This window comes from Alosa pseudoharengus, unplaced genomic scaffold (genome assembly GCF_046254945.1).
Source record: "Alosa pseudoharengus isolate Yale_2024_CS ecotype anadromous, Long Island Sound unplaced genomic scaffold, YU_APseudo_1.1 YU_APseudo_1.1_scf_23, whole genome shotgun sequence".
Classification (NCBI taxonomy): domain Eukaryota; kingdom Metazoa; phylum Chordata; class Actinopteri; order Clupeiformes; family Clupeidae; genus Alosa; species Alosa pseudoharengus.
In genome coordinates this window covers 16,249,625-16,270,081 of record NW_027468685.1, presented here as the reverse complement: position 1 = coordinate 16,270,081, position 20,457 = coordinate 16,249,625, and the positions used below count along the sequence as shown (strand labels likewise).

At 47.8% G+C, this 20,457-nt stretch overlaps 1 protein-coding gene across 1 annotated transcript in view; it reads right to left on the bottom strand.

Annotated features, from left to right (window-relative positions):
- The window catches only part of bop1 (BOP1 ribosomal biogenesis factor), a 78,292-nt gene that overhangs the window by 25,734 nt on the left and 32,101 nt on the right, over positions 1-20,457 (bottom strand). The window contains exons 4-10 of the mRNA XM_076301882.1: positions 6,141-6,295; positions 5,882-5,999; positions 4,666-4,767; positions 3,803-4,015; positions 3,163-3,324; positions 2,632-2,712; positions 1,912-1,981 (exon numbers count right to left, since the gene is read on the bottom strand). Of these exons, the coding sequence (XP_076157997.1) occupies positions 1,912-1,981; positions 2,632-2,712; positions 3,163-3,324; positions 3,803-4,015; positions 4,666-4,767; positions 5,882-5,999; positions 6,141-6,295 (901 nt within the window). The remainder of the gene's footprint in view (positions 1-1,911; positions 1,982-2,631; positions 2,713-3,162; positions 3,325-3,802; positions 4,016-4,665; positions 4,768-5,881; positions 6,000-6,140; positions 6,296-20,457) is intronic.

Genomic DNA, 20,457 nt, shown 5'->3' with positions numbered 1-20,457 from the left:
GTCAACTGCACATTTACTGTGGGAAAGAGCCTTTTATGACTGGTTTAATATATTTTACAGCAAGACAAAAGAGTGGCGTTGACTGTAGTGGTTTTGCATATGGCCTTTATGAAGTCCTTTGTTATGGACGGCTTAGCAGATATTGCCACCAAATTGCCGTCAACCAACCCCCCCCCCCCCCCCCCCTCTCTGGTTGTTTGTCAGGGAGTTGCCCTCCATGCAGCTGTGTGGACACAACGCACTGGGCACCACCTGTGCTCTGTGTACAGATGGCCGGAGTTGATCGCCACACCGCATTCAAATGGCCTGGGGGCAAATCCGACCACATTTTCATACTATTAAGGGATCGTTTCGCTCCTGTGGTTTTCAGGATTTGCCACAAACGCCCCACACTGTGTCAAAACAAACAAGCCAGACGAAGCTCCTGCACCTGAGAACAAAAGAACTGAAAAATTGATCACGCGTAAGTATGCATTATGCTTTATAACGCACTGTTTTTCAGTCTACTTTCCTCTTCCTCCTCTCCTTGCTCTCTCCTGTCCTGTACCTAGAGGCGATAGGTGGGGTTAAGTGATGGTGCTGATGGTTGATTTGAACACATGCCAAGTTGGATTGAAGCCTCGGAAGGGGGGGGGGGGGACTTCTACGAGACTTCTGCGAGACTTCTGCTTAATGATGTACAGATCTCACTTCCATCTTTCCATCCTTACAGATAGGCCAAGAAATCCAAGAAAGCCCTTCATATTGGCTGTTGACTGGTTTTTGTCATCTCTGGAGCCAAACTCACTGTGTGTGAGTGTGTGTTAGGGGACTGAGAGTGTGTGTGAGTATGTATGAGTGAGTGAGCGAGAGAGATATAGAGAGAGAAAGAGAGATAGAGAGAGATAGAAAGAGTGAGAGAAAGAGTGAGAAAAAGAGAAAGAAAGAGAGAAAGAGAACAGACGATGTGAACTCCCCTGACCCAAGCAACCTGAGCGAAGGCTTTCCATCTGATTTCCCCTGAGCAGCTCCCAGAGCGAGTCCCACTGCCAGAAACCATAAACCACCCCACCCCCCTTCACCCCCCCCCCCCCACCCACAAATGAAAACTCTTGTCTAGGATGAGAGCAGATCGGTGGTGGTGGGAGAGAGAGAGAAGAGAGAGAAAAGATGGACAGATCATGAGTTTCCTGTGATTGATTTATCCCCTAAGCCAGGTGCCAGCCTGTATAGGAGCCTTCACTAGCCAAGCCTGCCATCAGCTTCACTTAGTCATCCAAACCCCACCATCCACCCCCACCACCCTCAAAACACTTCTCAGCCCTCGCATCAAATCCGAGTCCAATCTCTTACATCTCGCGACAGCGCTGCCTTGTCTCTCTCGCCCCGGCGATCTCTTCTTGGCGAGGGGGAGATCCTTTGGCCATGACATCATGGCGTGTGTTTGAGGGGGCTGATTTCAGCAGCCAGTTAGCTACCGCTCAAGTAATAACAGGCCAGCGCTAAAAATGAGCCACGCAGGAGAGAAGGGCTTCTGACAACACGGGCCGAGTTGTGCCAAAGGTGGGGGGGGGGGGGGGTGGGGGTTTGTAAAGAAGAATGAGAGAGAGAAGGGGCTATGGAGAGAGAGTGTGGGAGGGAGAGAAAGAGAATGGGCTATGTAGAAAGAGAAGAAAAAGTGATAGAGTGTGATATATAGAGAGTGAGAGAGAGAGAGAGAAGAAAGACGGAATGATTTATGTGAGCAACAGTGAGACACAAAATGAAAGCATGACCAGAACAGACAGACAGACAGACCGACCGTAAAAAAAGATAGTGTATGTGTGTGTGTGTGTGTGTGAGAGAGAGAGATTGAGTGAGATAGAGACAGACCGACAGACAGAGAGAGAAAAGAGAGAAAAAAAGAGAGAGAAAAACAGGCAAAACACTGACCTGACACAAGCCACTGTCCAGTGGGGGACACGCTAATGCACCGCACAAGGCTGGTGTGACCACGGTACACCTGCAGAGAGGACACAGACAGACACTAATTAAAAGTGCACAAACACGCACACAGACACACACACAAACACACACACACACACACACACACACCAGGCAAACCCATTCACACACACAACCATCCAGACTAAGGCCCGGTCCAAAAGTGAGGGCTGGCGGGATGGTGAGGGTGACCTTGCAGCTCTTCTCCGATTTCTCTCGTTAATGCGTCGTCGCCCGTGCATCCCCGTCTGCCTGGGCCAGTGGAGAGCAGACGAGGCAGACGAGGCAGGCGTCTGGTTTAACGCCACAGCTTTTATGGAGACGTCTGTCTGAAACCGGAGAGCCGGGTGAGATGGCGGTGGCGGCGCTGCCGTCTTGAGCCGTGCTTTAGCTTTAGCGCCGTGCCACCTCTTTAACGGGAAGAGCTGTGGTCTGTGACGGCACACTCCAACCTCCAACCCCCCCACTACCCCACCCCCCAAATCTGGACCCATCTCGCTGTGAGGGCCTTGCTAAGTGCAGTTTGGCGACTCTTCTGTCCGGCCAACAGAACCCCTCATCATACACCCGCCCCCCTCTCTCCCCTCTCTGTTCTGTCCTGCGAAGGGTGAAGGGAGCAGTCAGTGGGGGTCCAGAGATCAAAGATGAGTGGTGCTGTCTGGCACTTACCAGAGACTGTGTAGTGGGGAACGGCTGCAGGTCTTTGGGTTTGGGCAGCTTGGGAATGAGGTCTTCTGGGTTGACATTCACCTGGGGAGACATAAGGGAGTATATGAGTCAAACTTGCAAAGGAAAGGAGAGAGAGAGAGAGAGAGAGAGAGAGAGAGAGAGAGAGAGAGTTGACATGCCAATAAAGCTCTTTTAAATCTGAATTTGGATTGAGTAAGTGAAAGAGTGAGAGAGAGAGAGAGAGTAGTCATGCCAATCGATTTGAATTGAGCAAGAGAGACACAGAGAGATAGATAGAGAGTAAGAGAGAGAGAGAGAGAGAATGACAGAAATAAAGAAAGACATAGTCTGTGATAGGAGACAGAGTAGGACATGTGCAAAATCCAGTGACATAAGGAGCAAGGGCCAGACATGGACATCCACACAGAGAGCTAATGGAAGCCAGAAGGGGAACATGGAGAGAGACACAGCAGAGGAATCCAGGGGAAGAATTCCCTGTAACGAATCACGTGGTGACAGACATGGCTTTACCCTCATTTTGCGCTGGCGTGGGCACAGGTAGAGGTCGAGGCAGCGCTCGAAGCGCTCGTGGATGAAGCGGGAGAAGGCGGGCACAGCACGTAGGCACTCGTACTTCTGCGGCAGGAAATTCAACTTCCTGTCCTCAGCATCCTGCTGCTCCCATGCCAGCCTCTGGAGAAAGAGACAACAATAGATGAGCAATTGCGTCCCCAAAAAAAATTCAACTACATTAAGGGAGAAACACACACACACACACACACACACACACACACACACACACAGTAGACACTGTGGAAACTGAGGTATGTGCCCAGAGGGCAGTGCCATTTGGGTACCCCAACTAAAACAGTGAGGGCCTCATTTTAATTTATGAAGGGCCACGCAAAAATAAACTGACGCTAATTTAATCAAATCAATGTTGTAATTTAATAACATGACCCTACATCAAGAACAAGATCCTAAGCACAAACATGGGTGGGTCAGGGCAATGCTCCTACAACTTTAGTTCATGCACAAGTCTGCACTTTGCCATTTCAATTAGGGCCTTGTATTCATTTTTTAGGTAAAACTAGATCTCTGAGATTCATACATCCATCGATCCTTTAACTGCTGATCCCACAAAAAGAAAGGAGAGGAAACAAATCAGTACCTCCTCCTCTGAGAGCAGGTACTCGGGCGGAGGGTTGTAGGACTCCTCGTGCCCAGGCAGCCTCATCTTGGGCGCAGGTACGTGCATCTTGTGGCGCCCCAGGATGGCATTGGGGTCCTCCTTGGCCCACAGGTCGTAGTACTGCGGTGTGGAATCCTTGGGCTTGCGCGGCTTGATCCAGCCCATCTTGATGGCGTGGACCATCTTGCTCACCTGTTTGGGGAGGAGAACATCGTACATGGTAAAAAAAAATGACATGGATCAAATCACCTGCAACTCAAGGGAGGGTGGGAGGTCGACTACGCTGAGCATGTTTCAGGGGAAACATGCAAGAATGCGGCAGCATAGCGAAGGTGGACGCCCGGCACATATGAGTAATTTTTAAGATGCCGTCGCTCCGCAGAGAATGGATCAATTACACACGAACACCACGCTGACTGAGGCAAAGCAGACCTCGACGGGTGCGTTTGCCGTCGGGTTCCGTGCACACCGCCGAATCCAAGCCTGCGGTGTTGTACGTGTTTTATTCGCGCGAAAGGAGGTTTTGGGGGGTCTAATTTCTTTAAGCTTCCAATTTTCTGAGCCCCATTACAGCAGAATTTCAACACCACTTCCACTTTAAAAACTATGTGGGAATCATTACACCTAATGCTGCACATGTGGGAGTAGTTACTGGCCAAAAGGCTCGAAACATGAACATTTTTATTTCACCCTGGCTATATTTAAAGTAAATAAAACTATAGGTTTCCAGTGTAAAACCTAATATGTGACAAAGCCTCCTTAGAGAGAGAGAGAAAAGGCAAAGAAAAGAGGGTGAGTGAAAGGTAGAAATGCTGGTCAAGGAGCAAGAAAACGGGACTCACTTTTTCTTTGTCGAGCAGAGAGGGGATGAAACTGCGCTTGTCCATCGGCCTGTTGGTCACTGGGTGAATCATGACCTCATTGGTGAAAAAGTCCACGGAAGGCTGCGAATGAGTAAATGAATGAAAGAAAGAGAGAGAAAGAGAGAGAGAGAGAGAGAGAGAGAGAGAGAGAGAGAGAGAGAGGGTGGGAGAGAGGGTGGGAGAGAAAGAGACAGAGAGAGAGAGTGAGACTTTCTAGGGGAGCATAGAAAAACACATTCACTACTAATATTGTTATAGAAAGACTCAAACCATATGGCAAATAAGAACATCTGGGCAAATAATCCTGAAAAATTACAGACACAACATAAAACTCAAGAACATGCCACTAGGGACACGAGTCTCTACAAACAGGTGGCTTCGAGTACCACGTCCATCTTTTTTTTTTTTTTAATTCTGTCATCCACCATGTTTATCATTCCAAAACAAAATGATCAGATACAGATCTATGCAAACTGACTCATGATTCTGTCTTTATGAACTTCAGTGGTAATCATGAACTATGTTGTCTACACACCAAACTGCAATGACAGCACTGCAGAAATTTGGACCGACTGTTTCAGCTAAACACTAGCCACACTATGCTAGCTCCTTCCCTTTTCCTACAGTCCCTATTTACCAACAAAAAGCTCTGAAAAAAAGTATTCCAACAACTTTTTTTTAAAAGTCGACTAGCAATTAACACCAGATTTTCACAGCTGGCCTATTGTGGCACTTACTGTATGGCCATTAACTGAAACCTCTAAAGCTAATCTGGCTAGCACTTGCTTCTCAGGCAGGACTTCCATGTTTTTCCCCCCAGTCACACAAGGCTAATTGCAGGGACGTTAACTCCGGGTGCCTTCGCCTCATTTGTCAGCGGTGGGAGCAGACTGGGTTTGGGTTCTGCGGGTGCCTCGTGGAGAGGATAATGACCCAACTGAGGTTTGTTTTCTCCTGCTCTATGCTAGGTCCATTATCTAGGAGCTCATTTATATACACACACATGTTAAAAAAAACAAAAAAAACAAGTGTTTTTTTTTTTTTTTTTGTCTTTTTACACAGTAGTTAGAGGTAGACCGCAAAGTGAGGATTACATTCTTTTGGTCACGCTGGCTTCTATTGGCTCATCTGTGATGAGGTTTTGCTGTTGTTCGTTGCTGCAGTGTTTGTTTGTGTGTTTTGCTAAGTCTCTCACCTCATACTCATTGAAGTTAACATCGCCAAACTGTCCCCTCTGAAGACGATGCACCAGGTCAACCTGCTCATCTGAGAGGCGAATATCTGTGCCCGTTGTCTTGTCATGTACAGTACGCCTGTAAAAATGTAAAGCAAGAGACATGATTAAATAAAGTGGGGGAAAAAATGTCCTGAAGAAACTCTGTAGGACATACTGTCTTCATCGGTCATGACTAGCATTACTCGTAAGAGTAGTGACGCTATTTCATTTTCCCTACCAGTAATCAGGATTCTCCATCTTGTCCAGAAACTCATCCAGCTCATCCTTGTTCCGGATGGGCTTGAAGATCTTCTTGCCATCCAGGTCATAGCCAATGTGCGGATAGTCCTTGTACCACTCCATGGGGATGTTGCCAACAGTGTTGCGGATATCCTGTAGAGTACGGAGACATGAGAGACATTAAGGACTTGGCTTATGCCTCAAGTCTTAAGGTTCTACTTACAGTACTGGAGAAGCAGGGGCCTACTGAAAAATTAAGGTAGTTGGGTAGTTTGTGAGAATGCTGTGATAATATCCACTTGCAAGACTAAGATTTCTCACATTCAGAATCAGAGTGCAATTTGTACAACAAAGAATACAAAGGCGCTAATTAAACCCAATAGAAACCTATGCATTCTTCACAATGCAAGAACAGAATGTAGTAAATCTTTTAGAGTACTGTTTATTTACAAATTAAATCCTCGGACTTGGTGTTTTATAACTCAAGTGGTAGTTTGATGCTAGACTCTTTCCATGTGTTAGGCATAGGCACACACACTAAAATACAGAGTGGCACACACAGACACACACACTGTCTCTCACTCACAAACGGAATTGTAGGCACGCACACACACACACACACACACACACACACGCACACACACACGCACACACACACGCACGCACACACGCACGCACACACACACGCACACACGCACAGGCCGGTGGTCCTCATTTCCGTGAGATGTTTTGTCTGAGCCACAGCGTGCTCTCACACTCATCATCCTCCACTTCTCCTCCTTCCCCTCTCCGATGTGCTCGTGCCTCTGCATGGATTAGGGGCCCGCAGCCCTCCCCGACTACACAGGTGCACCCTGGGTGAGAAACCCGCAGCGGTGCTTAAAAAGGGAAAGTGGGAGGACGGGGAGGGAGGGAGAGTGGAGTGGGCAAACAACTTTACTCTGCCTTAGCCTGCGGCCATTTCACTCAAGAGTCTGTCGCTACACTGCGCTGTGATACCATTGTACAGCCACAGCAGCTATTAAAACAAACGGATACAGCGCTCGAAAATAGAGATTTCTTTGTCTGAGAAACAAGGCAGAGACATACACACATAAACCCTCTCTCACTCACCCACCCACACTCACACACGCACAGACAAAGACACACACACCTACTCTAACACACACGTACTAAGACAGCTGAAAGTTCTCAGAGGTTGTGGTGTTGCTCTTTAAAGTGGGAGCCTGCACCTGTGAGTGATTTCAATAAAAACACCCCTACCATATCCAATTAGGAAAGAGTGGGCAGCCCAGTCACGCTTTTTCTCACAGCTCCGGCCAGCTGGAGGAACCCCTCCCTCTGGGCTGCCGTCTTCAAAGCCTTCCCCCCATTTGCAACGTGCCGGGCGATAGGCTACCGGCTCGGGCCCTTGTTGTTTTCCTTCTTGGCTGTCTGGAAGGCCATTGGTCGGAGAAGCCACAGCAGGTCGTATGATTGGCCGCTTCTTAATTAGGCTTTCGAAATGCTCCACCATGTTGCTTGGCGTAATTCTGTGATGTAATGTCTCGAGCGACAGAATAGGGTGCTACGTCTTCTGAAGGGGAATCAAAACCTTTTTTTTGGCTCACAGGGCATCCGTTGAGGGGTTAGCCCACTCTGGTCGTCTCGAAGTAGATTTTTAAAAAGGAAAAACACCAAAGTACAGGGCCTAATGTGATATTTCCTGAAACAAAATCCACTCTACAACTGAGGAAAGGAAGGATAAAAAGACAGACATACAGATGTTTGGGTGACCTTTTGAAAGGTTACCATAACAACATCTTCTGAGAAGAGTGTGGCAAATCCCCTTTAACATATACCATCATTAATCTTCTGAAGATAATATAAATAGTACACTACATTACACACTTCTGTGTAGGCAACGCAATGCAGTAGTATAGTACTTGGTAGTACATACCAAGTGTGTAACTGTCATACATCAAACAATATTTAGTCTAGGCTGTATTAGGCCGAGTTGGGAGTTAGGCTGCAGATGATGACACCCACCTGCCAGTGACCCAGCGAGGCACGTTAGACCTCGGGACATGACAGACTGCCTGCCTGCCTCCCAGGGTGGGTCGGGTCTGTGTGGGATAGACCCCCCCGCCATCCTGACCAGAGACAAATGTTACTTTTCACCAGCTCCAGGAGTCACATCGACTTCTGGGCACGGAGTCTTGCCGGCGTTTTGCTTGGGCTCAGGTTACACCTCTGAAAAGGCGCCTGGGAACCCCCCCCCCCCCCCCGACTTCTCCTCCTACGGCTCAAAGGGACTGAATGCCGCTTGTCGAACAGGGAAATTTGAGAAAAGATACCATATATGCAAGATGTATATACATTTCAGCATTTATGATTCTTTCTCTCTTTTTTTGCCTGTCTCCGCTTTCAAATTGCTCATAGAACGTACCGGCGTCGTTTGCTCGGCTCCATCAGTGCCTTCATTACCTGGCAACGGCCATAAATCCATAAGACAGACGAGGACAGCCTAGCTGGACTCTGCCAGGGAACGTCTCGTCGGGAGCGGGACGGTGTTTGACAGCTGAGAAAGTGCAGCCTCGAGGCTCAGACAAAAGATGGTCTATATCACAAATCTCAATTTGGGTCTGAAAAGTAGCAGCCTGTAAAAGCATATTAAATGGAGCATACAGAGAATCAAGAGAAGAAAGTCAGCTTGGGGAGGAAAAGAAAAAATGTCCTGAAGGACTTTCCCGGTTGAAGGAGGGGAAGGGAGGGAGGGAGAGGGGGCAGTGTGGAAGGAGACGTTTCCCGCTGCCAGAGCATGACACATGAAGGAGGCCAGTGGTGTGGGTGGTGGACAGGGGACTTGCCAGAGGTGTCGTCTGTGACTTGTGGTGTCCCTCTCTGTCCCAACTGGACAGTCTGTCTGGGGAGGGGGGGAGCAGCGGGGACACGTAAGGAGGTGGAAGGAGGGAGAGAAGAGGAAGAGGAGGAGGAGGGTAGGAAGAAAGAGAGAAAGAAAGAAAGAAAGAAAGAAAGAGAGGAAAAGAGGGAGGGAGGGAGAGAGAGGATCGGTGCAGGGGAGACATGCACACGCAGATCGATCCGTGCACCTGCTTTCAATTCCGCAGCTAAACAGAGACTTTATTAAGTGTCAGTCAGGCAGCTGCAGTCAGGCCGGGGCAAAGAGATGTGGAGGGAGAAATGTGCCATTAAGGACTGGACTGGACAGCGGGGGGGGGGGGGGGGGGGGGAGTGAGAGAGAGAGAGAGAGAGAGAGCGAGCGAGAGAGAGACAGAGAGAAGAGAGGGAGAAAATAAGAGAGAGAGTGAGAGCCCCATGATGTCTGCTCTTCAGCACACAAGTTGTTATCAGCCTGCTGTGTCTGCTGAGGCTGTCGTCTGCCGTCTGAGCTGATAGGGTGTGATGAACTGAACAGTGACTCGGATGACGCTCTAACTAAAGCCAGCAGCCACGGGCTGTAGGAGGCCAAGAATGAAAACAGCCTAGCTGGTAGTCTGGACAGAAGGGGAAGATGGCTGCGGGTGGTGGTGGTGGTGGTGGTGGAGTGATGGCAGCGGCACTGAGTGGGAAGTGACCAACCAGAGGTGCGGCTTTACGACCACTATTCTACTGGGATGCTTTCTGCATGAAAACAAGTCCCTTTACAGGGCGACATCAAACAACAGCAGGGCAGCCTGCGGACGAGCACCCCCTTGTTCCCACAGACCTCTGGGGACGGCGCAGCCTGACCCCCCACACATTCTCACCAGGGGCTTCCCAATAAAGAGGGGCCAGCGAGGGCTGCAGGGAAGTGGCAAAAGGGCCACCGGGGGAGCAAGAGAGAGGCCCCAAATTACAGGGAACATCAGCTCTCTCCCTCTCCCACCCACAGTAGACACTACATCCAATCAGTCACCAAGCCCTCAGCAGCCTTCCCAAAACCAATAAATATAGATTAGAAAGGACGGACACATTGCTTGGGGAGGATTAGAAGGTGAATATTTAAAAGCTGCTGTTAGGCCGTAGTCGTTAACCCCCCGCCCCCGACAATAGTTTGGACAGGCAGTTATCATATAATAATGTGGAATAAAAGAAAATCTGTTGAAATTTAAAGAAAAAATAGAGGGGAAAAAAACACACACTGTAATTAGGTTGAGGGAGCGTGTCAGGCGGCCAAGCCCAGAGGGAAACGAGGGCTCGAGGGCCCGAGGCCAGAGTTCATGGAGGCGGAACCCGTCTGGTCTTGCCGGGGTATTATTGGCGTGGAGTGGCGCTGGCACGTCAGTGGTGCGGTGGCACTACAATGGCAGGTCCATCCATCAAAACAGCTGCCGAGCCCTCAGAAAACCCCCAAGCCAAACAAACACAGAGAGCGGTGGAGCGACGTAGAGAAAGAAAAAAAGGAGAGAGAGAGAGAGGGAGAGAGGGAAAAGAAAAATCAGTAGGAACCACAGCGTGAATGCCGGTCTGCCCGGCGCTCTGTAGCATTTTGGGCAGCGAAGCAGCAGGAGGAGGAGGAGGAGGAGGGCAGGGATTAAAAAGGATGGTGCTGCTGTCAAGAGCAGCTGCGGCGGCGGCGGGCGAAAAGGAAAACCCTCGGCGAGGTCCTGCCTCCTCGCTCGCGCCGTCGGGAGCGTGGCTCACATTTTCCGCTCCTCTGCACCGCTGACCTCTTCCCTAGGAGCGCCCGGATTCCTTGGCTCCGGGAATATCGGGAGGATTGCAGCATGGAATTTCTGCAGTGAGCGTGACTTCATCCCTTTCGGTCACAAATAATATCAAAAAAGACAAATAGGAAAAAGTGTATGTAAACACGGGGAGAAATCTCAGCGCACACACACACATCATCTACCCCTCAGGTGAGCCCCTCAGATGATGAAGCAAGTGTGAGGAAATGCGCCAAGAGGGGATTCAGGAGACACTGTGGTAAATGCTGATGTCAATCCTAGCCATGCTGAATTTGATTATGGGATGGAAGCCAGCACTATGCTCAGCAGGAAGACACTTGGTATGTCCAATGCTCAGACACAAAGAGAGAGAGAGAGAGAGTGATGGACAGAGAGAAGAGGGGGAGAAAGAGAGAGACAGAGAGAGGGGGAGACAGACAGTCAGTCTTAGAGGCTAAGGGGTGACGGACGCAACCTGACAGAGGAATTTCTCCTAATCAAGCGAGCCCATAACCCAAGGTGTTTGGAGACGTGAGGCTAACTGGAGCCATCTCAAATCCACGGGTGTTGTGTTCCATTTGAGAAAATATTGCACACGGACATCTGCACACCATTTGCTTCTGTTTTCATCCCAAGAAATACATGGCAACTGATGTGGTAAATACATAATAAGGAGGTGATATTCAAGAGAGGCTACTTCTGAAAAATTGATAGTACCATTTATGCAGTACTCTCAAAAAAGAAACACAAAAGTCCAGCAAGAAAAGCTAGAAAAACACATTAGGAGGGAGAGATGTCTAGACGATAAACACAAGCACATTTGGTTTGTATCTGACATGACAACTTAATGAGGCATTGCCATTTTCCAGTGGGGTACAACACAATTCTTGGAGATGAATTTGTGATTTAGATGAACACTACTGGAGTCTCTACCATTTCTTTGCATTCCTGACAGGACCCCAGGGTTTTCTTCCCTTAGTCTGTCAGACAAGAGTTACATCACCATTGTACCCATCATTCCCCATGAGAGCAAGAGAGGGAGAGTGAGCCAACAAAAGAGAGAGAGAAAAAAAAAATCTCCATATTGCTCACGAGCACTTATTTAAATGCCGGACTATAACCTGAGTCTGTCTAGACGGAGGGAATAGTAGACTGCCTCATTGCTACAAAATGCATCAAAGTGTTCAAATGAGGGTTCAAACGCCTGCTTTCCATTGGACTGGTCCAAGCCACAGTGAAGAGACAAAAACCAACATGAACGCAGCTTCCACAGAGTAAACAGAATAATGACGTACACCACTGTGTACTTTTTTTAATGGGCAGCCTCGGATTAAGAGTGTTCCAGTAAATTTATGCTCCTTTAAAAAAGAAGAAGTGCCATATTAGGTGGCAATGACTTTAAGAGGGAGCAAGTCAATGAGGTTTCTACCTCTTAAGACTTTTTCTTAGCCACATGTTTGTAATTTAGGCATGACACTGTCCGATTCCTTTGGGTCCCGGAGCTGGGCTTGCTCAATATTGTGAAGCAGCGCTTCAGTGATTCAACCTTCAGACAATGACTCAGTCTGACTAGAACATCAAGGACAGTGAGGTCGTTGACTGTACTAATCAGCCTTTGCCGAGAGATGCTTGTCTACAGTGACTTAGATCAGGCAATCAAACCACCATTAAGAGGCCTAGGACGTCTCCTCTTCTCTTCTGCTTTCCTTCTCTCGCTCGTCTCTTTTCACCTCTTTTCAAACACCCCTCCTTTACCGCCCCCCTGCCAATGTTCAGTCACTCGGGAGCACTACCGTGGAAGTTGATTTTGGACCAGAAGCCACATGCCTGGAAGTGTAGCATTCCCAGCTTGGTGGTTGAATCCTGGAAGTGGAAACGAGACACACACACACACACACACACACACACACACACACACACACAAAGACTTCTCGAAAATAGTTTTCCTGAAAACATCCAGAGCGCTGCACTGGCTACAAGAAGACTGGCAGACAATTTTAGACGGCATAGTCATGTCCTGGCCCTCTTTTACTTCAGTGTACAGCCGACTCATTGCCCATTTAGTCAATTACCCTGGGGGCATGCCCAGTTCCCTTAAAAAAAAGAACAGTTCCTACAGTTAACTGGGCAAGCATGTGGTACAGACACCACTTGTTGTTCCTTCAAAGACTTTGTCGTAATGACCAGGATGTCCCAAAGGGAGTGAAGGAATGGAAGGTTGGACGGAGGCTGCAAGTAAGGGAGTTTGGTGAGGAGTGTGAAGCGGAATAGGCACATCTTCACTCATTTACACTTCTCTACTTCCTCCTATGAGGAGAGCTTTTCCACAGCAGGTATACTCATAACGGACCCTACATGGCCAAACCTCCGCGGACCGAGGCTCTGTCTTCAAAGACACACACTGAGGACATAAACACGTTACGTCTGAACATCCTGTTCCGTTCTGATGCAACAGGTTGAAATGACATATGTATGGTATACCGATGGGGAGAAACCTACCGCACATCTGTGTCATTTACTAACAGAACAATCATTAGTCATTTGCTCTAAGAGGACAGTCGGTACACATTTCAGGCCGCATGGAGCCACAGGACACCCAACATCACACAAGTATGATTGATGCACTGAGAGCTTAGCTTTCCTATGACACTTTGTCAAAGTAAGTTGGCACAGCGCATTAACACGTCTGGCGAGCCAGGGGAAAGGGGGGGGGGGGGGGGGCTTTATGAGAAGCAGAAGCATCAGGAGCGGGCGCCTGATAATGCCTTAAACAGCTGGGGGGGGGGGGGGGTGGTGGTGGTGGAGGGGGGGAATGAGGGCTTGCGGATGTGGCATTTTGTCTGCAGGTTTTGTGGTCCAAGTCCCTGGTCCCGGCACAAGCACAGGGGTCTATTAGCAGAGTGTGTTTGATATTTTAGACGTTTATGGATATGTCTGCTTGGCCCTGGAGATCGCCGCGATGTGGGAAGACAGAAGGAAGAAAAGGGGCGCTGTAATGGCAGTATCGAAGGGTTTAGCATTACCACACCTGTGTACACGACACAGACTGGGGGAGCACATCTGTTTGTGTGGCCATATCTCAGAAGCGAAGGCTGGGGAGATCCCTCGGGAAACAGGACCGCCTTCACCTGCCCATTACTGTTACTGTGGATCAGAGTGACCACCAGATCCAGTCGACAGATGGCAATACAAAATAAATCTGGCACAGGGAGGGAACCAGACAGCGGTGTTCAAATGTGGCCAAGGGAGGGATATACATGACCGAGACTTCAAAAGCGCACCAGTTGTGTAAAGGTCTTAAAACTGAGGGGCTTGTTAGGCTCTTTTGTTAACAGCTGGGGAGGGGAAGCTCAGCTGGTCTGTGGGGCTGAGCGAGCTCTCCCTGGGAGCTCCCCTCCTGACCCCCCGAGCGCTGATAACAGTAAACTCATCCGGGTCGGCATGCATCCCCAGTGGACCTGATCGCACATCATGAAACGCTTGGGGCTTGAAACGAGCAAATGGAAAACCACCACATTTCTGCTCATTTTCTTTTCCATGACTGAAACACAACTTTTAAAATTTTTATTGGTAGGAGTACTTTTTTTTTACGCCGCTGTTTAAATTGTCACAAACGTCCCCCTTTTTAAAAAGCGGCCAGTAAAAGAGGGACATGATTGGATGACTTCATCATCTTCCGGCCACCCGGTTCCTTTTGTTGGGTGCTGACGTTTCACTGAACCATGACAATTGGCTCATAACAAACAGAACCGAGCAGGATCCTAGAACGTGTCGGACCCTAATCAACGTCTAGACATATTCAGAGTGTCCCAGTAACAAGCTTGCATGGATGGATCTTATAACACCATATATGGCTAAACTTGTATGACTACATCCATATAAACTCCACTTAGGGATGGAAGTGGACGAAACAACATTTCTAAGCGTACATCCAATTACAAGGAGGCCTTTGCTCAGAGTGTGGTCATGTGCAGTATAAGCGACAGGACAACGCACGACTGCATGTGGTCTTTAAGTGCATGAGGGAGCCTCAAGTATTAAGTGCTTATTCCTAATGATTTATGAACGCTCCTGGCATGGCCTATTTATTTTCCATTTGCAATTTTCAAACTGGTTCAATTGTGGTGGCAGAATGGCAGAGCTTGCCTTCCCTGCGCCGAGAGGGGCGTGTTGAGGGGCATTTACCTCAGCGGGCACCCATTCTGAGGTCTGTTGAAAGAGGTGGGGAGGTATTTATTAAGCCCCCATTCCATACGGAACTGGGCATCGGACTGGGATGGCACGCCATCTGCAGACACAGCAGACCCTGAGCCTCCTCGCCCACAAGTGTAGCTTTGCATTTCCCCCTAATGGGATCATTTATAATCCAAGTAATCTTTACCCCTCCGTGGAATTCAGCCACCTCTTCCCACTTTCCACTCGCCGGATCCAAGCAGGGTGATGCGCCTGTTGCAGGAATGCATGCGAACGTGTGGCTGCCTTAGGAGACTCTGTGTGTGTGTGTGTGTGTGTGTGTGTCCAAAACGCACGCGCCCGTGTGGGTTTCGTGAGTGGCAGCAGCACGCATCCCATAAGCGATGCCGCTAACAGCCACCGCTAACAGGCTGGTGGAAAAATCCAATTGGAAAATGACTGTGGTAAAATGTCCAAAACCAAGTATCCTGCATGAATATTATAAGAAAATAAGGGGGGCTGTAGAAACACTCTGGTGCAAAGATTTTCACATTTGCTGCTTCATCATGGGTGTACTTTGCCCAGTGCGCTACAATTCAGTGGTAAAAATCCATATTTTTGTCAGAAGCTTAATGTTACAACAATACATATTATAAGGGCAGGGGGTGTGGGCATGGAGGTATTGGAGTTGAAAACCTCACTGTACTATGTAGCTACTGAGCATACAGTATGCTCTTAAAACTGGACAACAGTAAATCATCTATTTCAAAATATGCTTGAATGTGTATACATGGCATGTTAAAGTAGTCACCATGTCAATATAATTTACAATCCCTTTAAAGTCCATGAAGGCTTGGACAATTAACAACTTGACAGTGCATAGCCAGATGAGTGGTCACAAACGAGCGCTTCTCTCTCTTCTAAGACATGGAACAAACGCACCGAGAAGCCATATTTTTCTGCCTCTCTTTGTGCGTCCAGCCTGTTTATATGCTTAATGCTCTGTAAATGCACCCGAGAGAAAACACACTATAAAAAGCGGGAAAAAAGCGGGTAAAAGAGAACACGTTTAACAACGGAAAACTCAGAGCAAGAGCAATTTCAAATGAGAACAAAAGGCAAACATAATTGTCCCCCCTCCCCTTTTTCTCCTTTAACTTTTTTCTCCCACTGCTGTAACCTCTAGATCTCCCCTCCCATTCTTGAGCGGATTAATTGAAGTCATCATTGTGGTGACCCTAACAGGTTCTTTCTTTCCCTCTCTCCTTCGCTCTCGCTCCCTCCCTCTCGCTCTCCTTCACTCCAGGCTCCCAGGCGGGGCTGTGCAGCTGCGTTGTGTCTGTGTTGCATTAGGGGACCGGCAGCGAGCGCACGGCTGAAAGCGATACAGGGCTCTTGCCTTCCCTCAGGCCTGTCCAGACAGCAACACCACTAACCCCCCCCCCCCCCCCCACCCCAATACCCACCCCAGTCACAGCCCACGCACACATCGCAGAGCGGACCGGACAGCCAGCCAGTTCTCTAATAGCCCCCTCAGACAACACGCCGCGGCCAGGCACTAGGATGAAGAGTGTGTGTGTGTGTGTGTGTGTGTGTATCTGTGTGTGTGTGTGTGTGTGTGTGTGTGTGTGTGTGTGTGTGTGTGTGTGAGAAGCAGGAGGGGGGTGAGGAGCCCCAACTTCTGACTACTCTCTGGCCAGTGACAAAACCCCACTCCAAAAAAAAAAAAAAAAAGATTATAATAAAATAAAAAAGGAGAGTGAAGGAGGGAGGTAGGGACCGTCTAGAGAGGAGAGGCGTGGGGTTGAGAAAGTGCTTTCCACAGATGGGTGACTGGATTGGATGTCGCACAACGGTGCAGGAAGTTGAAAGGGGGTTAATGGCTGTCAGATGGCAGACTGAAGCGCTCGTCTGAAGGGGATGTAGGGTTGTGGGGGGTGGAAGAGGTGGGCGGGCCTCTCTATGACAGAGAGATAACGAGCATTGTCATCTGTTAGTCCCGACATCGGCGTTTATGAGGCAGCAAGACATTCCATCTGAGGACAGTTCCGTCTCCGAGCCCCTAATGAACGTGGCCAGATTACCTGCCAATGCCATATTTGATAAATTGACTGCTGCCAAAAAAGAGCTGCAGTTATTGAGAGATATGTACTGTAAACAGTCATATCCTTCTGCATCCTTTTTTTCCATATCCTGCAGAAGCACTGCTGGGTGCATTGAGAAATAATGATTTCCCTAAAAGGTCCTCCTGTAGATTAATATTCAACATTAGGCCTACGCTATAATTGGACATCAAAGACTGCGAGGCATGGATGCAGGGAAACAGAAATGTCACTGAAAATAAATCCTTCGCTATAGGGCACTGTGTCAGTTTAATAGAACTATTGAGTAGGAGATGCAATTCTAATAATATATTTAATCTACTTCTGGTTTTGTTGCTTTTGACCACAGCCCATAGTGATGATCGTATTAGAGTTTGAGGCTGAACTTAAATACAGACTAAGGTAAAACCATGCAGAAAACCACACATTTGGGAAGATGGAACAAAATCAAAACAAAGTAAGGTAAGAGAATAGGACCTATGCACAGCAGTGCATCTTCGCAAAAATAAAACCAATATTTCAGAATCACAGCAACTGATATCTCAGAGGTGCTTAGGGACATAGTCAGACCATTGCCTGGTAAAGCAATTTTATTTCAATTTTGGTTTCATAAGGAAATAAAATATTATAAAAAGTAAAAAATAGTTCCAAAACTTCACAAAAAATAGGAAAAAGTCTGCCCGATAATCATATATGTTTCGACATAAGGAAAACATTATTTTACTACTATTGTATTTAAAACTTCACTGGTGATTTACTGCTGCTAGTAAACTAACTCAGCATTCCTTATTATTAAAATTTAAATTAAGGACTGCACTCCCACCCACAGAAATATCAATTTCGTTCTCTTGCACTACAGAGAGCTGTAGGCAATAAAAATGTATTTCAATCAATTAAGCCTCGGAACACAGCTGCCTCTTTTAAGTCTAGACACCACTGATTCACAATTCTTGCACTGTAAAAGGATTCATGCTGGAATTAGAAACGGATTCAAATGTCCTGCAGAAAGACAGAGTAGATACAACTTTTCCCATTGATTTTTAAAAATGAGAAAGCATTTATGCAAGCAAAACCATAGGAAAAGCAAAAAATATTATGAATAAAATGATGAAAATGGGTTGCTTCACAAAGGCATGAAAAACCATTGCATGATAATGGCAGGGGGAACTGAGCCGCATGCTAGGAGCCAGAAACTCAAACTCCCATGGTGCAGATGATGAGTGTGGACAGTAATGGGGATCTCTCGTGCCTTCTGGGAAATGAGGTACCCTGCCTGGTCTGACCCGGCCGGCACACCCCTCACATCATTCATTACTCTAAGCCATGGGGGAGCGAGGGAGGGGGCACACGCATTAACGTGGATTTACTGCAACCCCTGAAGAAGGGTGACTTCGGCTTTCTGGACGTTTTTTTTCCTCCCCAAATATCATCATTTGATTCAATTTCAGGCCATCGTTTGTGCATAATAAGATGAATTTAAAAAAATAAAAAATAAAATTTGAAATGACTTGAGATCACAGCATTCACATTAGGATTTATTTTTTCCCCTGTTGGGAATAGGTATTTCTAAAAGTATGAGGACACATCCGTGACAGCCATTAGGAGCTGATACGATGTTTGTGCCCTGCTTTGAAGTGTCCATTTTTTCCCAGCAGGAATATAATGATTGTCCAGATAGCACCCGTGGGAAATGTGGTTTATTTTGGTGCAGCTGAACCCAAGTAGGTACAGGTTTCTTAGGCTTTTTTTCTACCTTTAAAAGGATGACCTAAGAAAGTTTTACGAGCTCCAAAGCCAGAGCTGAACCCGAAAGCATAAGAAGTAAATGAGAAATTTCATGCCGGATGAATAATATGTTTAATGCCGGCTTGCCCTCAGACGAGATGAGCATATATTTCTCAGATCACAGAAGGTAGGGGACCTTCTTTGGAAGGTTTCCAAACATTAACAGTTGTCTTTAATGGAGGTAAAACCAGTTTCAGAACAGTGGAAAAAGAAAAGACAGACATTATTTCAACATCTTATAAGGAGTACATCCATCTTATTTTGTATAAAACAAACCATTGTCTTCTGAGCGCATGGGCCATTCATCTTTTGTGGCACGGGGGTGATTCAGTGAACAACAGGTGTGCTACCTGAGTTATAGTCCCGTTGGATAATATTTTGTTTCTTTTAGCCTCAAACAGCATGACTAAACTGATCCAGTCGGACTTAATAGCGGAACACGCAAGTGAGAGACGACTCACTCATTTCCTCACACAGAGCTGTCCATCACGCTACTGTACGGGCATGTGCCATGGTGGGAGAAAAGAAAGACACTTTAAAAATCCACAAGCGTGCATTGAGCTGAGGTGGGGAGAGGTGGTTGGAGGGGGGTCTAGGGGAAAGTAGTTGGGACCAAATGATGCATTGCAACCCCTTAACACATTCGTCTTCTCACGACTGCTCTCTAGACAGGTTAGGGGGTTCTGGGTTTGGGGGCGACAGAGAGGAGGGTGTGTGTGTGGGGCGGAAAAAAAAGTTCCCACTTTGAGCCCTTGATATTTAATCCCTCATGAACTTTGCTGGGCTTTTAGGTCGTCTTTTATGGGGCACCTTGGGGGCGTGAGTGCGTCCCTTTCAGGCAAAACCGGTCACTAATCAGTACCCTGAGAAACAACAGAAATAGCCCCTTGTCACCTCGACTCATCAAACAACTTTCTCTTACCTCATACTTTTTTCGCTTTCACTTCAAGTGCCCGGGGGGGTTAAGGGCAGGATTCAGTAGTAGCTGGACTGACCAACACAGCCCCATGCCTGGCGCACACAGAGCCAGCTGTGGGATTTGCATACGGTGTAAGGAGGGAGATGAGAAGAGAGGGCGAAGCGGAGTGAAAAGGAGAGGAGGGAGGGGGGTAGCCCCAGACACTCCCACAAGCTATAAAACCCAACCATACTGAAACACTCAGACAGAAACCACACGTGGATCTGTGCTCTGAGGGAGGGAAAGAGAGGGAGAAAGAGAGAGAAAGAGAGAGGGAGAAAGAGAGGAGGAGAGGGAAGGCGGACGTGGACGTGAGTCGGAGAGGGGACACACCACAGAGGACTGGAACACAAACGGAGAGAGAGAGAGAGAGAGAGAGAAGGCAAAAAACCAAGCAAATCTGAAAGCAGGATCAACCCCCAGAAGTCGTCTGTATTGTTTTTAAACTCAGCACAGAAGGAGAATAAAGTCCACATGGGACTTTGAAGACAGAGCCATGCCACAGTGGAGTTGGCTCGAGGCAAAGGATTAGGCTGGGACAGTGGCTCAACTTCTGTTTGAGCGGTGAGTTCTTCCTCCCTTCCACACTATCTATGCACGCGTGAGTAGTAACACAACAAACTTCAGAACGTTTCGCCAGTCAGTGAC